Genomic DNA, 20,791 nt, shown 5'->3' with positions numbered 1-20,791 from the left:
ACACAAGCATTCAATTAACGGTTGTAGTAAAATAATCCCGGGCCAGTCCACCTCCATCGTCATCCAATCAGTCTTCGTTGCTGGTAGGCAAAGCCGGTGCTATAGTAATTTTTGATGCCGCCGGTGCCAACTGAGTCATCAACGCTTTGAGAGCCTTAGTCTCAGCCTCCTGGCGTGCTAAGCGAATGCGAAGGTCGTCACGTTCACCTGTGACCTCGGCCAGCGCGTCCTCCAGCTCCTTGATTCTATCTAGCCGTTTCTGTCGGTACTTGCGTGCAGCCAGCGTATTTTTTTGCCGCCGGACAGTGGCAGCAGTGTCCTCGTCGTCCTCCTCGTCAGGATTGGCAGATGTGCGACTGCGCTTGGTGCCTGAGCCAGTTCGACTAGTAGATGTGCTGCTTCTCTCAAGGCTAACAGGACCGGTGGGGGGCGAGTCGGTAGACGCGGGGGAAACAGACGAAGACGGCACGCTGGCGGATATGTTGTTGGGGGCCAGTGCGACTTGGGGTTGGGCAAAGGAAATGTTGTTCATGGAGATAGTTGATGTAGTAGAAATAGGAGCAGTTGCAGACAGTGAAGAAAAGTGAAAGTCGGGGGGAGTGAAGTGGTTCATGGAAGTGACAGCCAGGTCATTTAAAACAGGAGATTCATGGGCAAAGGCATCAAGATTGCCACTGTAATCCGAGAATGTCACTATCGAGTAAACATGTTAGTACTGGGTTTACTTGCCGTATACGTCTTCTCTTTTCCTATGGGCTTGCTTGTATTTGCCATACAATGACACCGTCGTGGACCAGTCTAAGAACGACAAAAAAACTCACTGTTCAATAAATCACCGGTGCCAGAAAAATCGAAGCCCTGGAGTGCATCGCCATGCCACTGAGACTCGTCTGCCCCACTCAAAGCGCCGACATCAAAATTGAGATCCAGACCCACAACCGGGCTAGAGTTTGTGGATCCCGAAGCCGAAGACGTCGCGATGCTGGGGGCAGGAAAGGTAGAGTCTGGAAGAGCATGAGCCAGGTGGCCAGGGTTATAGCTACTGCTGGTGCCGTCATTGTTGCTTGTGGTGGTGCCGCTTGTTGTTTCGGGTGGGCTGTAGTGCGGCTGCCTACTCATCAGGGCCCCATCCGGCCCGGTGTTGTGCCGGGCGGAAGAATGCTCTATCGGTAAGAGACATTGTGCGGGCGATAATAAGAGGGGTTGCGATGTAGGCCATTGCGGCAACGTAGAGTGGCCTCTGCTTGAGGCCGGGGGATCTGGTACGACGGGGCCTAAAGTAGACACGGGAGCTGGGCTAGAAAGTGCCCTTTGCAGGTGGCAGTGGGCACGACCTCTGGTCTAAAGGAGAGGGGAAAAGAGAAGAGTAGGGGGAGAGAGGCCTGCTCACAGAGGAGAGTGTCTAGTGTGCTTCTGGAGAACGGTGATGCGAAATGATGAAGAATCACGGGAAATTGGGGAGGTCTGGTGACGAAGAAACTCTCTCAATATAAACACACGTTGTCGCTGTCCAATCAGGGCTAGCCGCGATAAAGTTGACCGGTTGGCTGTCTCGCTTTCCCGATTTGGCCATGAGTCATGATGAGCGCTCAATTATGGCCATAAGTTTGTTGACATTTTGAGTGTATTTACGCTGTTTATAGGCTCCAACGCCTGAATTCCAGGGGGGGCCAAGGCACTTTTTGGGATCTAGATCTTCAACGGCAGAATCTCGGCTAAAATAACCAAAAATGGTTTACCGAGCTTGGAAAAAAAAACAAGCTAAAAAACACACAAATAGCAACGCCTCGTTTCGATCGAGGGACCTCCGGGTTATGAGCCCGGCGCGCTTCCACTGCGCCACGTTGCTTGTTGATAGAAAGCCACTGTCTTATCTGATAATATGACCCTATTTGTTAGGGTTAATGTAGAAGAAACATGGATGGGAGAAGGTGGACCACTCGTTCTTCAGGGCTTGGGGATGGTGCACCATACCGAACACACAGAAACAATACGGCATGTCGAGCGGAGGACATCCTATTTCTGTCCGGTAACTAATACAGCGTCGCTTGATTTTAGTGCTTTGTGTAGACGCTAAGCTTAGCCAAGTCCTGGACGAAAGAAGTGATAACTAATCGAAACAGTTGCCATCTAATACTGCACGCACGGACTTGATCTCTTATCTGTGTGGTTTTGCTCCTAACCCTAACTATGGATTCTCTCACCACAAAATCACCGTGTTTGCTTGCGTCTTAAAATCTTTGCAGAATCGTCCGATGCTAGACGCCGGTCGTATTCAAGCTTTCGTTGCATTCTAATTTCCCCTTTTAATCGCCCCAAATGTTATAGCAGAATCTGACAAGAAAAGTTCAATGCAGCCCGCTCAAGCTGCGGAGGAGAAGGTCCGCGGGGCCAGCTCGAGGCCTTAAATAGCGGCACATTGATTGACTCGGCACCAGTTGCAGCGATTGTATGCACACCACGAAACAGTTAACATCTCGATGCAGATTGGCTCTATCGCAGCCTTCATTTGCCCGGCAATCTTGCCAGCGATAATGCTGTGGCGGGTTGAGGCTCTGCTGGAGCGAGGCACGGCCACGAACCGGCTCGAGAGCTGGCGAGACAGCCGTGAGGAGGACGAGAGCAAGAAAATACCGGGCCAGGAGGAACAGCGAGTCGCACAAGGTTGGAGAGCCGGCGGCGTCTTGCTCTGCAGACCGTGACTGGAAGTACATACAGCAGAGACTATGCGGGTACACTTCCAACCTTCCAAGCTGGAGTCTGTGCCCGGTGCCTGAGTCTGTGTCTACTGCTGGCATAATGGGTGCCGCTTGTGCGTACCTAGTCTTTTCGTCCTGGGAGTCTCAACAAGAGCACAAAGGCGCCCCCCCCTGCGTCCTGGCCCCCCAGACCCCGGTCACAAAAGTCAGGTACGCGAAGTCCTGACTTGCATAAATACGGCATTGCCGTGTCCTTGCTTCTAGAATGGCGGCAAGAAGGACCGGCAGCGGCTGGAGAAGGACAAGGGGGAGGACAAGTATAGAATGCCAGGAATGCGACGACGGGACGACGGTGAGAGGGACTGGGAGAATGGGCATCGGAGTCAGTGCCGGAATGTCCTTGGAAACCGCCACTATCAACTCAACCTCTGCCCAGGCCTAAATCAACACCCGTCTCTCTCTATATCCAAATAGTCACTCGCTCTTCTCACATCAACCTCCTCAGTCTCCTGTCTCTTTCTCTCCCTACTCTCTCTTTCCTTCTCTCCCCAAAAAACAGTCAATTCTCGCCCCTCCTCCTCTTCGTCATCGTACAGACTGTGATCCGAGCTTCGGTGCATTTTGCCTTTGTTGTCTTCTTTTCTCCGACTCTGATCCTGCATCACTCTGCTATGCTTGTAAGTGGTGGACTACCAGATGCACGACTCCGGGGCCATTCACCCAGCGTACAACACGCGCCTGTGCTTTTTTTTTATTTGCCTTCTCCGCCGCTGATGTTGTTCTGTCTCGTCTTATTCTCTTCCCTCTTCGCTCTTGTTGGTGGCCTGACAAAAGCCTGCTATCCGTCACCGCCAGTGTCACTCTCCCCGTCTTGCCCCCTTCCAAAGCGTCTGTTCTCTAAACAGCCTCTTTGCAATTCCTTTTATGACGCTTAGAGCTGGAGCTTCTGGGGAAGAGCGCCCGTGTTCAGTCCGGCTTGTTTCTTTGTTTTGGTGCGTGGTCCCAGCCAGATACCGGCGTCTCACGCACTTATTAGCTCAGCTGTTGTTTAAGGCCATGCTCTCACCCACTTCTTCTTTCTCTTATTAATATACGGGCCTGGGCGGGCTTTTGATCTTCCATTCTCCTGGGTTTCCTTGCTTCTTTTCCTGCTCTCAAGCCATTCGCTTCTGCCCTTCTATTTCTCCGCCTTGCCGTGACATGACCTGACTGCCTCCACAATGGCGTTGATTTCCCCATTATTGCGTCGAGACGACGATGTTGCCGCCGGCATCGATAGCTCGTTTAATTCTAAGCTCAAGGTCGAGGGCTGGACACTGTTCTCCATTGCCCTGTTGTTAACTACTCTGAGACTGTGAGTTTGCCGCATGTAATCCCGGAGATAGAGAGAGAGAAAGAGACCACCAAAGCTGACCTTCATCCTCCACAGCTACGCCACGGCTGTTCGTGCCGGCGGCCCCAAGAACTGGCTGCTTGACGAGTACCTCATCATCCTGGCATTTGTAAGTGTCAACTTGTTCTAGTTCCATCCCGGATTTTCCGAACCATGTGCCTCTAACACCAAAGTCCTCAGTTGTTCTACATCTTGCTCGTCGTTTCTCTCAATGTCATTGCCAGCAATGGTGGTGCCAACCTCTTCCCGCCACAGCAGCTGGCTACCTTCACGCCCGAGCAGATTGAGAAGCGTGTGCTCAACTCCAAGATCGTCGTGGTCTCAGAACAGGCCATGCTCAACACCATCTACGTGCTCAAGGCCTGTCTGTTGGTCATGTATACGCGACTGACTGTCGGTCTTCGCACACAAAAGGCTGTTCGCGCGCTGTCAATTTACGCCTGCATCGGCTGGCTTGCCACTGAGATTTCCTACTTCACCATGTGCATCCCCTTCAGCCAGTACTGGGCTATCCCACCCCAGAACGAACAGTGCGCCACACTCGAGTACTATGGAGTGGTACAGGGAACCTTCAACATCACCTCAGACATGTTGATGCTGAGTATTCCAATTTCCATTGTTGTCAAGCTGCAGGTCCCGTGGCGCAAGAAGTTGGTACTCGGCATTGTCCTGACCATGGGTATCTTTGTTATTCTGGCCGCCATCATGTGCAAGATCCACAACCTCAGCAACGTATACTCACACAACTACATGCTGTGGTACATCCGTGAGGCTAGTGTGGCCCTATACGTTGCCAACATGCCCATGGTGTGGCCACTACTGCGTGAGTGGTTCCCCTTCCTCAACCGCTTCGGGCCCTCAAACTCAGGCCACGGCAACGGTGGATCTGGCGGCATCGACACCTCAGGCCTGGCTGGCATGCATGGCAGCGCCAACCGAAAGACTAATGCCGGCATGCACGGCAGCCGCTTTGGTACGGTCACGACTTCCGTGTACCATCACAAGCGCCGCCAGTCGCTTCACTCCATCAGCGATACCACCGATGACGTGGCGCTGCAGGATATGCAGAAAAAGAAGCACCGCAGCCTCAAAGGTGGGAACGCCAGTCCAACCTTTGACGAGGAGCGTGCCATCGACTTGCCCAAGAACGGCATCACTGTGCAGCAGACTGTAGTCATCGAGAAAAGCTCGGTGAAAAGCATGAGCATAGCCGACGGCCTTGATTTTGACTTTGACGGCCGGCCAGCCAGCAAGCCACGAGACCATCTTAATGTTTAAGCCAAGAGGCACTTGTGTGATGGCGGTGGTGGCCTAGAATTTAATGTTAGAAGGGCGACTAGAAACGTCACGTGTTAGATATACCCCACGTCAATAATAGACTTGTTTTTACTGTTCCTGTCACTTACAGCGTTGGCTGTGATGCCATGATGCGGCCAGTCTCATAGACACAAAGCTTGCATGATGATGTCAGACTGGAGTTTACACCAGATAGTATATACATTTGATGCTCTTCCTTCGGCCCTGACCCTAGCCTTCTATAAGAAGAGGAAATGGAACGAGCAAAACTCATCTACTTTTTCGCCATACCGTCCAGGTACGCTCTCCATCCAATGTCGAGAACCTTAGAGCTCTTGGCCTTGACGCTATCCTTCATACCTGTCATGTACTCTTCCATCTTGGTCCGGTACTCAGGGAATTCAGCACCTAGGATGCGTATAGCCAAGAGAGCCGCATTGGTCGAGTTGTTGATGCCAACGGTAGCCACGGGAATACCACGCTGGAAATTGGAGTTAGCAGGTTTGAACGTAGGATTAAAAGACACAAAAAAACAGGGAAACTTACCGGCATCTGCACAATGCTGTGCAAGCTGTCCACGCCGTCCAGGTGCGTCGCCTTTACAGGCACACCAATAACCGGCAATGGTGTGTGCGACGCCGCCATACCCGGCAAATGCGCCGCACCGCCAGCAGCGCCAATGATGACCTTGACGCCATCAGCCGCCGCCGCCTCAACCACTTCGGCCATGTACCCCGGCGTGCGGTGAGCGGACGTGATGTCCACGCGGATTGGCACGTTGAACTCCTCTAAAATCTCAAGCCCAGCACGCAGCACAGGCATATCGGAGTCTGATCCCATAATGACCAACACCTGGGCCCTCTCTTTCTGAGAAGCCTGGCCGGCAGGAGAAGGTGCGACAGCCGCGTTGCGTAGGGCCTTGCTACCAGCCCCGACACGCTCGGCACGGATCTTGGAAGCCGCCTGGATAAGCGGCTGGGCCAGCTGCTCCAACTCGGCAATTGGCTTGTTGCTGCAAAGAGTAATGTGACCAATCTTGCGGCTAGGCTTGGCGTCTTTGCCATACATGTGAATGTGGATATCCATGTCATCGCTGTACAGCGTCTCAGCGAGTGAAATAAGAGGCGCATGAGAGGACGGGCCAGCACCACCCAGCACATTGATCATGATGGAAGAGGCGCAGCGCGGGGTCAACTTTTGCGACGCGGGGATCAGACTGCGGATAGCATACAGCTGAGCTTTGTATTGGGACATTTGTGGTACGGCTTCGATGGTGTAGTGACCAGAGTTGTGCGGGCGGGGGGCAACTTCGTTGACGAGGAGGTTGCCTGCAAAACGGAAAGTTAGTTAAAAAGTTTACTCTATAACGTCTTGATCCTTCTTTTCTTACCATCTGCGGTTAGGAACATCTCTACAGCAAACACTCCACGGCCCCAGAGCTGGTCAGCCACCTTGGAAGCCAATGCCTGGGCCTTCTTGTTGATTTCTTCGCTGATGCCACGAGGAGGGTAGAAGGTAGTCGCGCAAATGCTGTCTTCGTGCACAGTCTCAACGGCGGGATAAGGGAAGGTTTTGGGTACCCAGGCACCACCGACCTCCTGTTCCACATCAGATTTGATGACCATGACGGACAACTCCTTGACAAAGGGAATCATCTTTTCGGCGTACAGGTTTGCTGTTCCCAGCTCATTGGCAACGATTTCAGCGTCAAGAGAGTCTAGCTTGAGGTTTCCGCGTCCATCGTAACTGTCGTTGCGCGACTTGAGCATCATAGGTAAGCCCAGTTTGGCGGCAGCGTCGGCCAGTGACTTGGCAAAGTCAGCGCCACCGGCAATGGGCAGCTGCTCGGCAACGGCGACGCCCTTACTGGCAAAGTACTCCTTCTGGCAGAACTTGTCCTTGATGAGCGCCAGCGTGCGCGGCGCCGGGTGCACCTCGACAGTCTTGGTGGAGCCATCGGCTAGCTTGACGCCGGTTTCGGCAATTTCCTGGAGCACAGTAGCATCAATATGCTCGATCTCGACAGTCAGAAAATCACAGCGGCGCGCCAATTCACGCAGCTTCTCGGCGTCCTTGAAAGAGCCCGTCACATGGCGGTCGTGGTGGTTGATCTTCTTGGCCGGCGCATCTTGGGTGTCCAGCGCCACGATGGGAATGTTGAGCGGGAAGGCGGCCTGGGTCAGCATCTGGCCCAGCTGGCCACCGCCGGCAACACCAATAACAGGAGAGGTCGACATTCTGGCGACGGTATGAAGAGCGGATGGTTAGAGAGACGGCAAAGCGGCCAAAATGATTCCGGGAAAATCTTGACGGCCGGTCGTCATGTGGGGTTGTAAACCGGCGGCAGAATACTGCTCCTCAACCCGCACAAAGAAGGCGGTGAAGCGTGCTTTTAGTGGTTACGTCTTATCATATCGGGATGCATTAGGGTCAGAATTGCTTCTAACCCTGGTCTTATCTCACATTGGCAAACGACAATAACCAACTAACTAACTAGTCAGCTGGTCAACTACTCAGGGGGACTAACAAAGATCAGCGCTAGAGGGCCGCATATCCAGCAAAGTATGCCTCAAAAAGGCGCAATTCGGGCGGAGTCTGCGCATTGTTAGTGGGCTTGGAGTGTGGAGTGTGCCGTGACATCACTCATTGGCTGGGCCCTGTGATTGCGCCCAGTGTGCCGAAGCAAAGGCCGAAGCACAGACACACGCAGACACAAACTGCAACCAGGGCCGTTTCTGGTGCGATGAAGTGGGCTAACAAAGTCATTGTGCCTGGATCTTTACAAGTGGCTGTATTGAATTGTGTCTTGCATCCAGCCGACCACCATCGCCAATGTCTTGTCCACGCTGGACTTTCGCCTCCCTCAAAATCCCCTCAATTCCAGCATCACATGCACCCAACTTGACCCCTATGACGCCCAGCGCATCCAGAACCTGAAGGCGCACGGACCATGCATGTGAGGCTGCGCGTGCCTGGCGTGCTAGCTTCGCTGTCGCTTCAGGGCCAGCGTCCCAAAGAGGCAAGAGCTTGTTTTGTTGTCGAGGGGACTTGGTCGGAACATGAGGCGCCTGCCAATCTCGTCCGCAAGGTATAAATTCTCAGCGTCGCCACTTCGCTTCTCCCTCGCTGGCCGTCACCGCCATATTTTGTTACCGCCTGTTGCCGACGCCTCGTTTTCTGCTGTTGGATCTGATTATATCACACGGCTTCCAGCGCTCCGCCACTGATTTCTGTTCTTTTTTCTCCCGTGCCAATAATTTTTCCACGTTCGCTCTGGGAGCGATCCAAGTACTACTTAGCCCAACAACCTCCGCCGTTATCTCCCCTTATCACGACCACTCACTATGAAGTTCTCCGCCGCGACTGCCGCCGTGGCCATGGTCGGAAGCGTTAGCGCTTTGGCTGTTGGCCAGCAGGTGCCGCTCAAGACGGCAAATGGCTCTCCTGTCACCATGCCCGCTTCTCTCGCTGCCGCCAGCAGATCAACCCTCTCTTCCAAGGCTTTGCAGGACAGCATCAAGGGCGCTCCGTTGATGGCGCGCGCTTCCGCGCTCTACAGTATCGCCAAGCTCAGCGAGAAAGAATACGGCCATCCCACGCGCGTGATTGGTTCTCCCGGTAAGTTGGCGATTTTTTGTCTTTTGCACTTGGCTACCCCCTTTCTCGGAATGCATGACTGACTCATCCTATCTCTCCAAAGGTCACAACGCCACCCTCGAATATATCAAGCGTGAACTTGCCAGACATGGCGACTACTACAATGTTTCGACTCAGGACTTCGAGGCCTTTGCTGGCTCCGTCCATTCCTCGTACCTGATTGTCAACCACGTCAAGCTCAACGGCAGCGCCATGAGCCTGAGTCCCTCTACCAAGGACGCTAAGGCCGTATCAGGCAAGATTATTCCTACTGCTGGTACCGGCTGTAAGGCCGAGGACTATCCCTCGCAGGTTAAGGGCTCGATTGCCTTCATCAAGCGTGGCGAGTGTCCCTTTGGCACCAAGTCTGAGTTGGCCGGGCGTGCCGGCGCCATTGCCGCTGTCGTTTACAACACCGAGCCTGGCGATTTGCACGGTACTCTTGGTGTCCCGACGCCTAACCACATTGCCACTCTTGGTTTGTCACAGGAGGAGGCCCAGCCTATTCTTGAGCAACTTGGTAGCGGCAAGTGGGTGTCGGGTATTGCCATGGTCAACTCAACCGTAGAGGTCATCAAGACTACCAACGTCCTGGCCCAGACTACGGAAGGTGACCCTGAGAACTGCGTCATGCTTGGCGCTCACAGCGACAGTGTTGAGGAGGGACCCGGCATCAACGATGATGGCTCGGGCACCATGACTCTGCTCGAAATTGCTAAGCAGCTGGCTTCCTTTTCTGTGCGCAATTGTGTACGCTTTGCCTGGTGGGCTGGTGAGGAAGAAGGTCTGCTTGGCTCGGACTACTATGTAGCTACGCTTCCCAAAGAAGAGAACGCCAAGATCCGCCTGTTTATGGACTATGACATGCTGGCCTCGCCCAACTATGCCTACCAGGTGTACGATGCCAACAACTATGCCAACCCCGCCGGCTCAGAGGAGCTCAAGCAGCTGTACATTGATTGGTACAAGGAGAACGGACTCAACTACACCCTGATTCCGTTTGATGGCCGTTCCGACTACGATGGCTTCATCCGCAACGGCATCCCCGGCGGTGGTATTGCCACGGGCGCTGAGGGTATCAAGACCGAGGCTGAGGTGGCCATGTTTGGAGGCGTTGCTGGCGACTGGTACGACCCATGCTACCACCAGCTGTGCGATAATGTCGGCAACGTCAACGAGACAGCTTGGGTCCTGAACACGCAACTGGTCGCCCATTCGGTGGCTACGTACGCTCTGTCGTTCGAGGGCTTCCCCAAGCGCGTGCTGACTCCGGATGCCAAGATTCTGTCGTCCGAGGGTTACACGCCGAAGTACCACGGCGACAAGCTGGTTATGTAAGGCGAGCGATAGAGGTTGTGGCGTTTTTATAGGTGTGGTGGGTGGCTTTCACATATTAGCATGATGTACTGATTTTGGCGTTGTTTGATTTTCTCCATCAGCTTAGCTGCCTGGTTTCGCATAACATTGATAATTATTGAACATTAAACATGAATATGGCATGGAGAGTGTTGACGATGATGGTGATGGGATGAAAGCGGGGAGAAATACTCTAGGGTTTATGTATTAGGGTTATATATAACAGCGAAAACCTCGATTATGGTGCCCTCGTGAAGAGGCTATCCGGCCATCCAATATTTTCCCACTGGAACACAACGACTTATAAAAACAGGACACAGAATATCATGTCAAACTACGATAATCTCGTTGCCTGGGCCACAGCCAACGGGGCCTACCTCAATCCTAATGTGTCCATTTCTGTATCCCCAGAAACTGGTGCATTGTTCGTTGCTACCGCAGACTTGCCTGAATCGGCACCCATCACTAGCTGTCCCATGAGTCTCTCGCTGTCATATCTTAATCTACTCGGTGGTACCGACTTGCCGTTTGCCGATCCGTATGCCGCAAGCAACAACTCGAAGTGTGAAGGTTCGGTGGGCGGCCGCCCGGCTGTTGTCAGAAACATTCCGTTCCCGGCTGATTTCCTGGCTGCGACGCCGCCGCACGTACTATCGCGTTTTCTGCTGATGCAACAGTACCTGGCGGGCGAGACTTCGCCATGGAGCGTATACATTTCAGCCCTGCCCCAACCAGGGAAACTGTCGCTACCCGTGCTGTGGGACTCTGACGACATCGAGCTGTTGGACGGGACGAATCTGGGTGCCAGTGCTACGGAGATCCAGACGCGGCTCGGGGCTGAGTATGCGGCAGCGCGCGAGCGGCTGACTGGGTGGACGGACGGTGGGTGGCGCGAGTTCTCGCGTGATCTGTACTACTGGGCGTACGGTATTTTCACGTCACGGAGTTTCACGCCACGGCTGGTGCTGCCGGCAGGAGTGTGCAGACGGCTGGAGAGTCGGCTGCAGGGCTGCTCGCTGGAAGACTTTTCGCTGCTTTTGCCGCTGTATGATATCGGGAACCACGACATGACGGCGCCGGCAACGTGGGCCACGGATGATGGCGCGGATGCAGAGGCAGGCGGCGAGGGGCCGAGTCGCGTGACGCTGACGGTTGCGCGGGCGCATGCCAAGGGCGAGCAAGTGTTCAACAACTACGGCATGCGGACGAACTCGCAGCTGCTGCTGTCGTATGGTTTCATGATTCCCGAGTCGGAGGCAGTACACAATGATTACGTGCATCTCAAGCGACGTGACCAACAGCCTGGCGTTGCTCACGACTACCTGTTGTCCTTGTATCCAGCGGGAGATCGGCGGTCGGTCGTGCTTGAGCACCGGCAGATTGTGAAGAGGGTGGATCTTGCAGCTCTCAGCGATGGCGGCAAGAACGCGGTGCTGTCGTCATTTTTGCGGGTGCAGGATGAGATTGTCTACGACTTGGTGCTCATGCACACCACACTGGACGAGCTGTGCAGCAAGCTTGGAGTGGGTGGTAGCAATAGCCTGAGCGAGGGCGCTGCGGGCTCTACGGCGGGATCTACTATGGGGCGCGATGTCCAGACCGCCAAGCAGGCAGTTCTGGGCAAACTGCTAACGAACCAGGTCCCAGATGATGTCAGGGCGTGGTTGATGCAGGCCATGGCGGTGATTGGCGCACAGGCTTCGGTGGCATTGGAGAAATTAGAAGAGACAGAGGTGGAGGTGGACGAGGATCAAATCCCGCATTTGACGGATAACCAGCGGCTTGGGTTGGGGTACAGACATGCGTGCCGCAGAGTGCTGGAGGGGGTGTTGGAGGGTATTGACATGGGGCCTGTCGACAGCTGAGCGGAGGGGGTGGGCAAGTGGGAATGGGATAGGGAATAGGGGCGGGGCGAACAGAGGAGAGGGCATGGATGACGGCGAAGAAAGAAGAGAGAGAAGCACAAGCGAAGGGAGCAGAAGAGAGAGAAGCACAAGCGAAGGGAGCAGAAGATCAAGTCAAGAGAGACAGCAAGAGACAGCAGGCTGGCTGAGACATGGAATGCACGCCAGGCAGAGTCAAGCAGAAAGAAGCAGGCAAAACGGGCAAAGAAGGTGATTGTTGTGTCGTGCTGTGTTGGAGGTGGCAGTGCGGCGGTGATTTGACATGCAAGCAAGAAGCACAGCTACAAGATCAACAGTTACTGGGAGCTATAGTTAGTTGTTTTAGCTACGATATGCAATAACTGCGCGTGCTGCACATACATAACTAACTACGTGATAGTTATCTACTTCACAGTTGCAACACAACATGGGCCCTGTGGAAAGCCGTGCGATATGCACAGCACGCACTGTATGTCTGGTCCGGCCGTGAATTAGTTACTCTTTAGTTATATTGAGTGTTGTGGTTGCAAGTCTAGAATTTGCGCGGCCGAGACGCGGCTCGCACGTTAGTTGTGTGATAGGAATTCCTTTTGAGCAGGGGAGAAAGAATAAAACGCACTGACAGTTTGTTCAGCTTCGGACAGTTGCCAGCAGCCCTGGAGACGGAGAGAGAGAGAGAGTGAGATTGAGATTGAGATTGAGAGTGAGAGAGAGACAAGAAGAAGAGGGGGTTAACTGCAAGGGAGGGTAGAATCAAAGACAAGGAATGCGAGAGAAACAAAGTACGGAACAGAGAATAGAGAACAGAGAACATTCAAGAGCTCAAGACGAGCCAGACAGGGGAACACTATGCACGCTACAATATTGCATATGTATGTTCTTGCAGCACAGCACACCTGGCCCGCTTCCAACACGAGAAGCAAGGGTGGGTGGCCAGAGCCATAGGGGTGACGTCGATCAAGGCATGACTGCATCTGCATCTGCGTCTGCGTCTGAGTCTACAAGAACGTCTGCACGACTGACGCGCAGCCAACAGCCTGTCGCACTGTAGTGGGCATCTATCTAGTCAAGTCACATATTGTGTCATGGTTGGCCGTGGTTTGGTGGGCGTGGGTGGTGCTCAGATGAAAGATGAACGGGGGGCTATATAGGGGACATCCTGGGAACGGAAGAGAACAATGCAGGCCAGACAGGAACAAGCCAAGACATGACAATAAACCACAGCCAACACTAGTCTAGTTAGCTACATGGTTAACTATACACTTTCGTAGATAGCCAACTACACAAAGACCCCAAGGGACAGTCGCACACAGTATCGGCCGCCCCTCCTCCTAGCAAGAGCATCTTCTTCGTCCTTCGTCTCTTCCTTCTTCCTCCCTGATCCTGCTGTAACTCTGTTGTGCTGGTTTGGACTCGAAGCTGAACCAGCCTGAAGAGACAGGGGGGCCAAACACCAGAGCCAGAGATAAGTGACAGACAGACAAGGGAAACCTGTCGACCAGGAGGGCCGGCTGGCTGGGCCATAAGACGGAATATCAAAAGCAAACATGCACAATGACAAAGCGACCCTGTCCTGGAATGGCACATGATATATTAATATGCCATGGGAACCCCGAGTTCCTGCTTTCTGTCTGCCATGGAACCAAGTTTGGGAACCGACTTGCTCGTGATGACGACTTTGACAGCCACACGTGCTGGTGTTTTGTTTCTTTGCTCTTGCTCTGCTCTGTGATTTGATCTGATAGCAACGCCGCTGCTGCTGCCCCTGCTCTGGCATCTTCTGATATCTGATACCACAACGTACATACATACTTTTGCCGCATCTACGGTTGCTGTTGTGTTTGTGGCTCCAGGGCCAGAATGTGCAACCATATTCGCGTATGCTTTCATCTCTACAGCATTTGCTTGCCTGGCTCGGCATCGCACTAACTCATTGACCCATATCGACAGCGAGACTTGGCCTGTGGCCACTGCAAATTCCTTATCCACATGTATTGCACAAAGGCAAAGAAGACCGGCCGGCGGTGTCGCCGCTTTGTCATCCACCGGGAGTACTGGTAAGTGTTTTCTAGGACTCGGCTGCAGCCGTCTCTAATTTTGTACTGACCAAGGCTGTCTGTAACTTAGGGGAAACACTATCTGCAGTAAGTCACTGCCGCCATCACGGCAGCTGGATATGGCGATCCAAGGCTATCCATGTGCTCCAAGGTTATGGCTACTAATATACGATCGTGTGTGTAGAAGACTGCCAGCCCCAGCCCCAGCCCCGCTACGATGCTGCCGGGTTCAAGATTCCACCTCCCATCAAAAAGAGACCATCCGCGGCACGAAGCAGACTGGCTGAGCCAGCCGCCCCATCGGCTGTCGGCTTGACCAACAGTCGGACAGTCGGCTCGGGCTCGGCCCCGATGGTCGGAGGCGGATCAACAAAGACATTGACGACCACAATGACGACGGCGGCGACGGGCGGCATGATTTTGCAACAACCGCTACCACAGATTGGAGTGTGAAGATGGGATACGGTATTTTTGGGAGGGCTTTTTTTCTTTTCTTTTTTCCTTTCAACCTATATTTTGTTCGTGATTTAGGAGCGATGGAACCAGTCCACAACGCAGAACTAAGCTGGGCCGCACAGGGCTTGTTATTCGGAAAGGGAGGGGGAGGGGGCATATCGGTGTTTATTTCCTGTTTGTTTTATGTAGGCACATGCACAGAACTATTCAACATGCAGTCTTTCTCTTGCTTGACCTTATCAGGTTGCGTGCGTGCCGCATGTGATTGCTGCCCAAGCCTGTGCGCCAGGACAGCCACCAACCAAGAAACACACAGACGTCTGCCGTCCTTGTATGCGTGAGTATGCATGTCGCCAAAGACAGGCGGTCCTGCAGCCATCGGACTGACGCCCGCCCTCGGGGGGATGCTGCTGGGATTTGCGGAGTGACGTCATGCGGGTGGTGTTGCTGGCTGGCCAAGCGCAGAGGAGAGTGTTTGGGCCCGGGCGATGCACCGTGTGAGAATGTATAAGTGGGTGTAGGTAATACGACACGGTGTCGAGCCCTGTGCAAGACGGCCTGGTCTGGCCAGATCGGAGACCAAAGATGCATGGATGGCTCACGCATAACTCTCACCGAAGTGTGAGCCCACGTGACTCCGGTCTATTTCGGTCAGTCACACGTCACCGACGCCAGGGGCTCTTGGCAGCCGTAAAGTGGCAAAAAAAGCGGGACGCCGAGGAGCCAATGGCAGCTAATCTCGGCTGCTCCCACAGCTGCACACAGCTGGAGCTTGGCCTGGTCTGAGCTTTGCGGCCCGAGGTTGAGCTTCTTCTGATTTTGATCTGGGACTTTGGCTTGAGCTCGAGGCTGGGCCGACGTTCTTCCGCACGCTCTGCTCGCCCAATCGGCGCTTCTTTGTCCGTCTTTGGCTGTTTGGCCCTGTTCCGATTTCCGGCCGTATCCGCCGCTGGCGTTACACCAGATCATCATGGGCTAGCTGGCCCCGCTTTCCCGTGAGCTTTTGGCCGTGCTTTTATATAGGCGCGTGTCTTGTGTTCCGCTTTGTCTCGCTTTGTCTTATCAGCTTATGGAGAACCTTGCTGCCACTGCGGTTCTTCTTTCTCCAATCTCGCTACCTGCTCTGCTCTCGGCAATTCTTTACTCGCGTCCTCACAATGGCTCTCCCCGTTTCCCTGACCGCCCCCAATGGCATGAGCTGGGACCAGCCCATCGGCCTTTTTATCAACAACGAGTTCGTGCCGGCTTCCAGCGGCGGGACTTTGGAGTCGGTCGATCCAGCGTGAGCCCTTGTCTCTGTCCAGATCTCCCTCGCTCAAGCTAACAATCCGGGCGTCTCTGCAGCACCGAAAAGACGATTGCCTCAGTGGCCTCGGCTACTGCCGATGACGTCGACAAGGCTGTCAAGGCCGCCCATAGCACATTCAAGAGCCCAGAATGGAAGAATCTCTCGGGATCTGATAGGGGGCAGCTGCTTTGGAAGCTGGCCGACCTCCTTGAGGAGAAGAAGGAGTTGTTTGCGACCATCGATGCTTGGGACAACGGTAGGTTTGTCTATTTTCATGATAGTTTAGGCTTTCTTTTCTTTCTGTGCTCATTCCCACCAACTAACCACTCCATAACAGGTAAAACCTACGCCGATGCCCTCAGTGTTGATCTCACGGAATCAGTCGGCGTCCTCCGCTACTATGCTGGCTGGTGCGACAAGGTCCACGGCCAGACTCTGATGCTTCCAAACAAGCTGGCCTATACTCTGCGCCAGCCCATTGGCGTCGTCGGACAAATCATTCCCTGGAACTACCCCACATCCATGGCCACCTGGAAACTTGGTCCTGCGTTGGCTTGCGGCAACACAGTTGTGCTCAAGGCCGCCGAACAGACTCCGCTATCGATTCTTATGCTGGGCACGCTGATTAAAGCTGCTGGGTTCCCCCCCGGCGCCGTCAATTTTATCAATGGGTTAGGCAAAGAAGCTGGAGCCGCACTTATCGAGCATCCTCTGGTCGACAAGGTTGCCTTTACTGGATCTACCGCCACTGCCACGCACATCATGACTGCTGCCGCCAAGACACTCAAGAACATCACGCTCGAGACCGGCGGCAAGTCGCCGCTACTAGTCTTTGACGATGCCGATATGGAACAGGCTGTGAACTGGTCTCACATGGGCATCATGTCCAACCAGGGTCAAATTTGCACCGCTACTTCTCGTCTGCTCGTGCAGAAGAGTATATATGCTGATTTCGTAGCCAAGTTTATTGCCAGAGTCAAGACCCAGAGCATTGTTGGAAACCAATGGGACAAGGGTGTTTACCAGGGTCCGCAGGTGTCCAAGGCCCAGCAAGAACGTGTTCTGTCATTCATCAAGGCTGGGAAGGAATCTGGCGCCACCGTTGCACATGGCGGCGGTGTTCCGAATCACCTATCCAAGGGGTACTATGTTGAGGCTACTGTTTTTACTGACGTCACTCCTGATATGGCTATTTTTAGGGAAGAGATCTTTGGGCCTGTCGTTGTGATTACGCCTTTTGAAACAGAGGAGGAGGCCATCCAGCTGGCCAACAGCACCTGCTACGGTCTCGGTGCCGCCGTCTTCACCACCAACAACGAGCGCAGTCACCGGGTGGCGGCCGAAATCGAGGCCGGAATGGTCTGGATTAACAGCACGCAGGACTGTGACCCACGCGTGCCCTTTGGCGGCGTCAAGCAGAGCGGAATTGGCCGCGAGCTTGGCGAGGCAGGGCTTGAAGCGTACTCTCAGATCAAGGCGGTTCATGTTAATCTGGGTACAAGACTGTAAGCATAGCAGGAGCAGGCCCAGAAGTAGCTTGGTTACCTATAGGCATGTATGTATGTATGTATTAAACAGAAAACACATTTCAGTGCATGTATGTATGTACTTTGTAGACATGATATGATCATTTCTTAATGCGCCTCTACCAAACGCCTGGGACAGAAACAAGAACCAACCCTCTGATATCCATGTGATAAGACAAAAGAAAAAAAGACAAAAGGAACTTCACAACGTCATCTTCAGCTCTGATCATTCCACGTACGCTCGGCATCAGAAAACGGGTTGCTGTTCTGTGCTGGGCTCTGCAACGACGTTGAGTAGCCATATGCGTCATCAAAGACATTACGAGGTCTTACCGGCCTAATACCCGACCGCGATCTCGGCTGAATCCACATGCGGCCCTCGTCGAATGGCTCTTCGGGACTCGCATGGCCGAAGACGATTTCCTAGTTGCGTCCCGCGGCGGCATCCGGGTCACCGCGTCCACCTGCCCCCCGTTGGGCGCCAATGTCAATCACACGCGCAGTCCCGCTGCGCACTGCAGATGCCTTTTCATTCGTCGAGTAGACGGCATCGCTGTCAGGGGCGGTACGGATAGCATCGTGGTCCAGCCCCGCGCGAGTCTTGAGCAGCCTGCCGAGCGTAGTCATGGTCGCCGCGCTGTGGGCCGGCTCGCGGTCCGTGTCCGCCGGTGTATACACGGGCGGGCTGTCGTGCTCGGGCGGCGGGGTCGTTGGCGCGACGCCGGAAAACGTGAAGCTGCCGCCGCCTTCGGCGCGGCCCTTTTCGGTGGTCAGCGCGGCGTAGAGGCCGGCCAGCATGCCGGTCAGCACGACAACGACGTAGACGAGCAGCACGCCCAGCGAGATGAGCGCCTCGACGACCACGGCGTTGCGTAGCTTGGTGATGATCTTGTCGGCGGTCGCGGTGATTTCGTCAGTCGTCACGCTCGCGGGGCTGGCGAGGAAGCTTGTCATGTTGGAGTCGGCGTCGAGGCTTTGGTTGGCGCCGGCGCTGAACACGTCGACAGGAAACTGCGGGAAGGACACGTTGGCCTGGTCGTTCAGCCAGGTCAGGCCCTTTTGCACCGTGGCAATCTTGAGGCCAATCAGGCAGTAGATGACGTCGGAGATGGGCTCTTTGAGCACGGTACCGTTGAACATGGCGCCGAGGGCTGTCTCCATGGCCGCCGTGAAGGTGTTGAGCGTGTCGTTGACGCTTTTTGTACCATTCACCACCCATCCTAGAAGGTCTGCGTTGACATCATCATTCAGCTCGCCAATCACCCCATTAGCACTGGTCGCCCACTCGGCCGACGCATTATTCAGCGATCCCACCACGTCGCCTGCAAAATCTCCAACGTGGTTACTCAACTCCGGCACCTGTTTCTGCAGCGCATGGAGCACAGCCAGCTGGCATAGACACGCCACCAGACCCGCAATGGCCAGCGAGAGGACAAACATGGCCGGCGCCGTGGTCATGTACGCCCACGTCCAGCGCAGCAGGATCTGGTTCTTGTCGCTCAGCCGGAGCCGCGCCGCGCCCGCCAGACCCCAGCCGCTCGAGTGCGGGTGTGCCGCAATGTAGACGACGTCCATGGGCTCGTGAGGCGCTGCGGCGTCGGAGCCTGCGGTGTCCTCGGCCGGCGCCCGGCTGGTGCGTACGAGCTGCGCGGTTGCGCGGTCACGGCGCCAGCGGCGCAGCTCGAGCCAGGCGGCGGGGGCCATGGCGGCCAGAGCGAGGAGAATCAGGACGACGAGGAAGGCGGTGCGGGCGTCGCGGGCGGTTTCGTAGAGCCCGTCGAAGAAGGAATTAAGCCCGTCATTGTCAGAGCAGAAGCTGAGCTGCTGCTTCTGGGCCACGGGGAAGGCAGCGCTGTCGAATCGGTAGTCGGCGTATTTATCGGTGAGGGCATCGCGGATCAGGTCAAAGGGCATGGAGATGGCAGCCTCGGTCATGTTTTTGGCCTGCTCAAAGGTTGGGATGTCGGCGTTGAGCTCGTTGAGGTCGGCGATGAAACCCGTGGTGTTGATCTTGAGATTGTTGAGCTTGTTGAGATCCTCGGTGAAATTGACAGTCGGGATGTCCGGTAGCAGGCTGCCAAACACGGAGCTTTCGATTTCATCGGCAAACTTGTTAATGGTGTCTTGCAGAGTCTCGGCGCCCGATGATATAGAGCCCGTGATGCCCTGGATGCCCTTGTTCATCAAGTCTGTCACCTCCTGTGTGACATTCGCAGCGGCATCCAGGCTGCTGTGAATCAGTGACGTCACCAGACACACGTATGTCGAGGTCATCATGCTGATCACAAACAAGATCAAGCTCTCCACAACCGTCAGCGCCAGCTGCAGCGCGCCAACCATCGCGTCAACGGCCGTCTCTACCATGCCGGCCGAGAGTTCGTTGACGCCGACCGAGAGGTAGTGCGGCATCGAGGCCATGGCACTGCCGACATCCTCAACCTTGGTGCAGGCCGAGAGTGCTTTGTCGCGGCCGTCGTCAATGTTATCGTGCAGACTGCCGAGCGTCAGGAGCACCCTCACAAGAACGAGCAGCAGGAGAATGGTCCAGCGGTTCAGCCAGACTTGCGAGAGCCGTGCACGCAGGCCGAGATACGGCGTGTGGGCGGTTGAGATGTGGCGAGGAAGAGTGCGCAGAGAGGCCATGTCGACCACTTTGAAGCGCAGGTTCGACGGGACGCTGGGAATATGGTGATTTGTGAAAGACATTATGGGTGGTGTGTATGTGGGTTGCTGGATATTAGGAAGCAGAAGGAGGAGAACAAGACAGAATGCAGAAACAGCGAGAAAATGATGGTAGACTAGATGAAATATAACACGGCAAGAGTCGGGACGAGAAAAACAGCAGAAAGCGAAAGACAACGGCTTGAAAGAGACTCGAGATCAACTGAGCTGAATAAGATGCGGCAATGAGGACAAAGAGAAAACGCCAGCGAGAGGAGCTTAGATGAGCATCGCAGGGCGGGAGACAAAGAGAAAAAGACACGGAAGAAAAAAGAGAGTTCGAGAAGACAAAGTGCACGATGTAGATCAAGACGCCGAAAACAAAGAGAACTCGGTGCAAAAAGCGACATGAAAAGCATCCCGTTTTGGAGCTGCCGCTTTGCATGCACCACAGCAACCGGCCCCAGCGGGCTTTGCGGTCCCAAAACCTCGCCTCGCCGGCCAGAAAGCCCCATCCAGGCGCCACGTTCTCCTGCGAAC

General features: G+C 54.6%; 8 protein-coding genes across 8 annotated transcripts; 5 read left to right on the top strand and 3 right to left on the bottom strand.

Moving 5' to 3' along the window:
- Positions 1–67: 67 nt before the first annotated feature.
- On the bottom strand, positions 68–1,219 carry BROUX77_004111 (uncharacterized protein; the record flags this gene model as incomplete). Its single annotated transcript, XM_073748838.1, has 3 exons — positions 68–693; positions 822–982; positions 1,116–1,219. The coding sequence occupies 3 exons, from the start codon at positions 1,217–1,219 to the stop codon at positions 68–70; spliced, it is 891 nt and encodes a 296-aa protein (XP_073606536.1).
- A 2,700-nt stretch (positions 1,220–3,919) lies between these two features.
- BROUX77_004110 (uncharacterized protein) lies at positions 3,920–5,370 on the top strand (the record flags this gene model as incomplete). Its single annotated transcript, XM_073748837.1, has 3 exons — positions 3,920–4,053; positions 4,129–4,201; positions 4,273–5,370. The coding sequence occupies 3 exons, from the start codon at positions 3,920–3,922 to the stop codon at positions 5,368–5,370; spliced, it is 1,305 nt and encodes a 434-aa protein (XP_073606535.1).
- A 292-nt stretch (positions 5,371–5,662) lies between these two features.
- On the bottom strand, positions 5,663–7,625 carry BROUX77_004109 (uncharacterized protein; the record flags this gene model as incomplete). Its single annotated transcript, XM_073748836.1, has 3 exons — positions 5,663–5,869; positions 5,935–6,716; positions 6,779–7,625. 3 exons carry the CDS (start codon positions 7,623–7,625, stop codon positions 5,663–5,665), a joined length of 1,836 nt encoding a protein of 611 aa, XP_073606534.1.
- A 1,107-nt stretch (positions 7,626–8,732) lies between these two features.
- On the top strand, positions 8,733–10,362 carry BROUX77_004108 (uncharacterized protein; the record flags this gene model as incomplete). Its single annotated transcript, XM_073748835.1, has 2 exons — positions 8,733–9,006; positions 9,089–10,362. The coding sequence occupies 2 exons, from the start codon at positions 8,733–8,735 to the stop codon at positions 10,360–10,362; spliced, it is 1,548 nt and encodes a 515-aa protein (XP_073606533.1).
- A 344-nt stretch (positions 10,363–10,706) lies between these two features.
- On the top strand, positions 10,707–12,245 carry BROUX77_004107 (uncharacterized protein; the record flags this gene model as incomplete). Its single annotated transcript, XM_073748833.1, has 1 exon — positions 10,707–12,245. The coding sequence occupies one exon, from the start codon at positions 10,707–10,709 to the stop codon at positions 12,243–12,245; it is 1,539 nt and encodes a 512-aa protein (XP_073606532.1).
- A 1,878-nt stretch (positions 12,246–14,123) lies between these two features.
- Positions 14,124–14,773, top strand: BROUX77_004106 (uncharacterized protein; the record flags this gene model as incomplete). The annotated part of the gene is made up of 4 exons (XM_073748832.1): positions 14,124–14,141; positions 14,214–14,320; positions 14,391–14,407; positions 14,505–14,773. The coding sequence occupies 4 exons, from the start codon at positions 14,124–14,126 to the stop codon at positions 14,771–14,773; spliced, it is 411 nt and encodes a 136-aa protein (XP_073606531.1).
- A 1,160-nt stretch (positions 14,774–15,933) lies between these two features.
- On the top strand, positions 15,934–17,573 carry BROUX77_004105 (uncharacterized protein; the record flags this gene model as incomplete). Its single annotated transcript, XM_073748831.1, has 3 exons — positions 15,934–16,058; positions 16,121–16,320; positions 16,402–17,573. 3 exons carry the CDS (start codon positions 15,934–15,936, stop codon positions 17,571–17,573), a joined length of 1,497 nt encoding a protein of 498 aa, XP_073606530.1.
- A 440-nt stretch (positions 17,574–18,013) lies between these two features.
- On the bottom strand, positions 18,014–20,296 carry BROUX77_004104 (uncharacterized protein; the record flags this gene model as incomplete). The annotated part of the gene is made up of 1 exon (XM_073748830.1): positions 18,014–20,296. One exon carries the CDS (start codon positions 20,294–20,296, stop codon positions 18,014–18,016), a length of 2,283 nt encoding a protein of 760 aa, XP_073606529.1.
- Between the last annotated feature and the right edge of the window lie 495 nt (positions 20,297–20,791).

The sequence above is a fragment of the Berkeleyomyces rouxiae genome (genome assembly GCF_048999995.1).
Source record: "Berkeleyomyces rouxiae strain 22BRR77 chromosome Unknown BrBRR77_ptg000003l, whole genome shotgun sequence".
NCBI classification, from domain to species: domain Eukaryota; kingdom Fungi; phylum Ascomycota; class Sordariomycetes; order Microascales; family Ceratocystidaceae; genus Berkeleyomyces; species Berkeleyomyces rouxiae.
The sequence above is the reverse complement of the archived record's forward strand: the minus strand, read 5'-3'. Positions and strand labels throughout refer to the sequence as shown.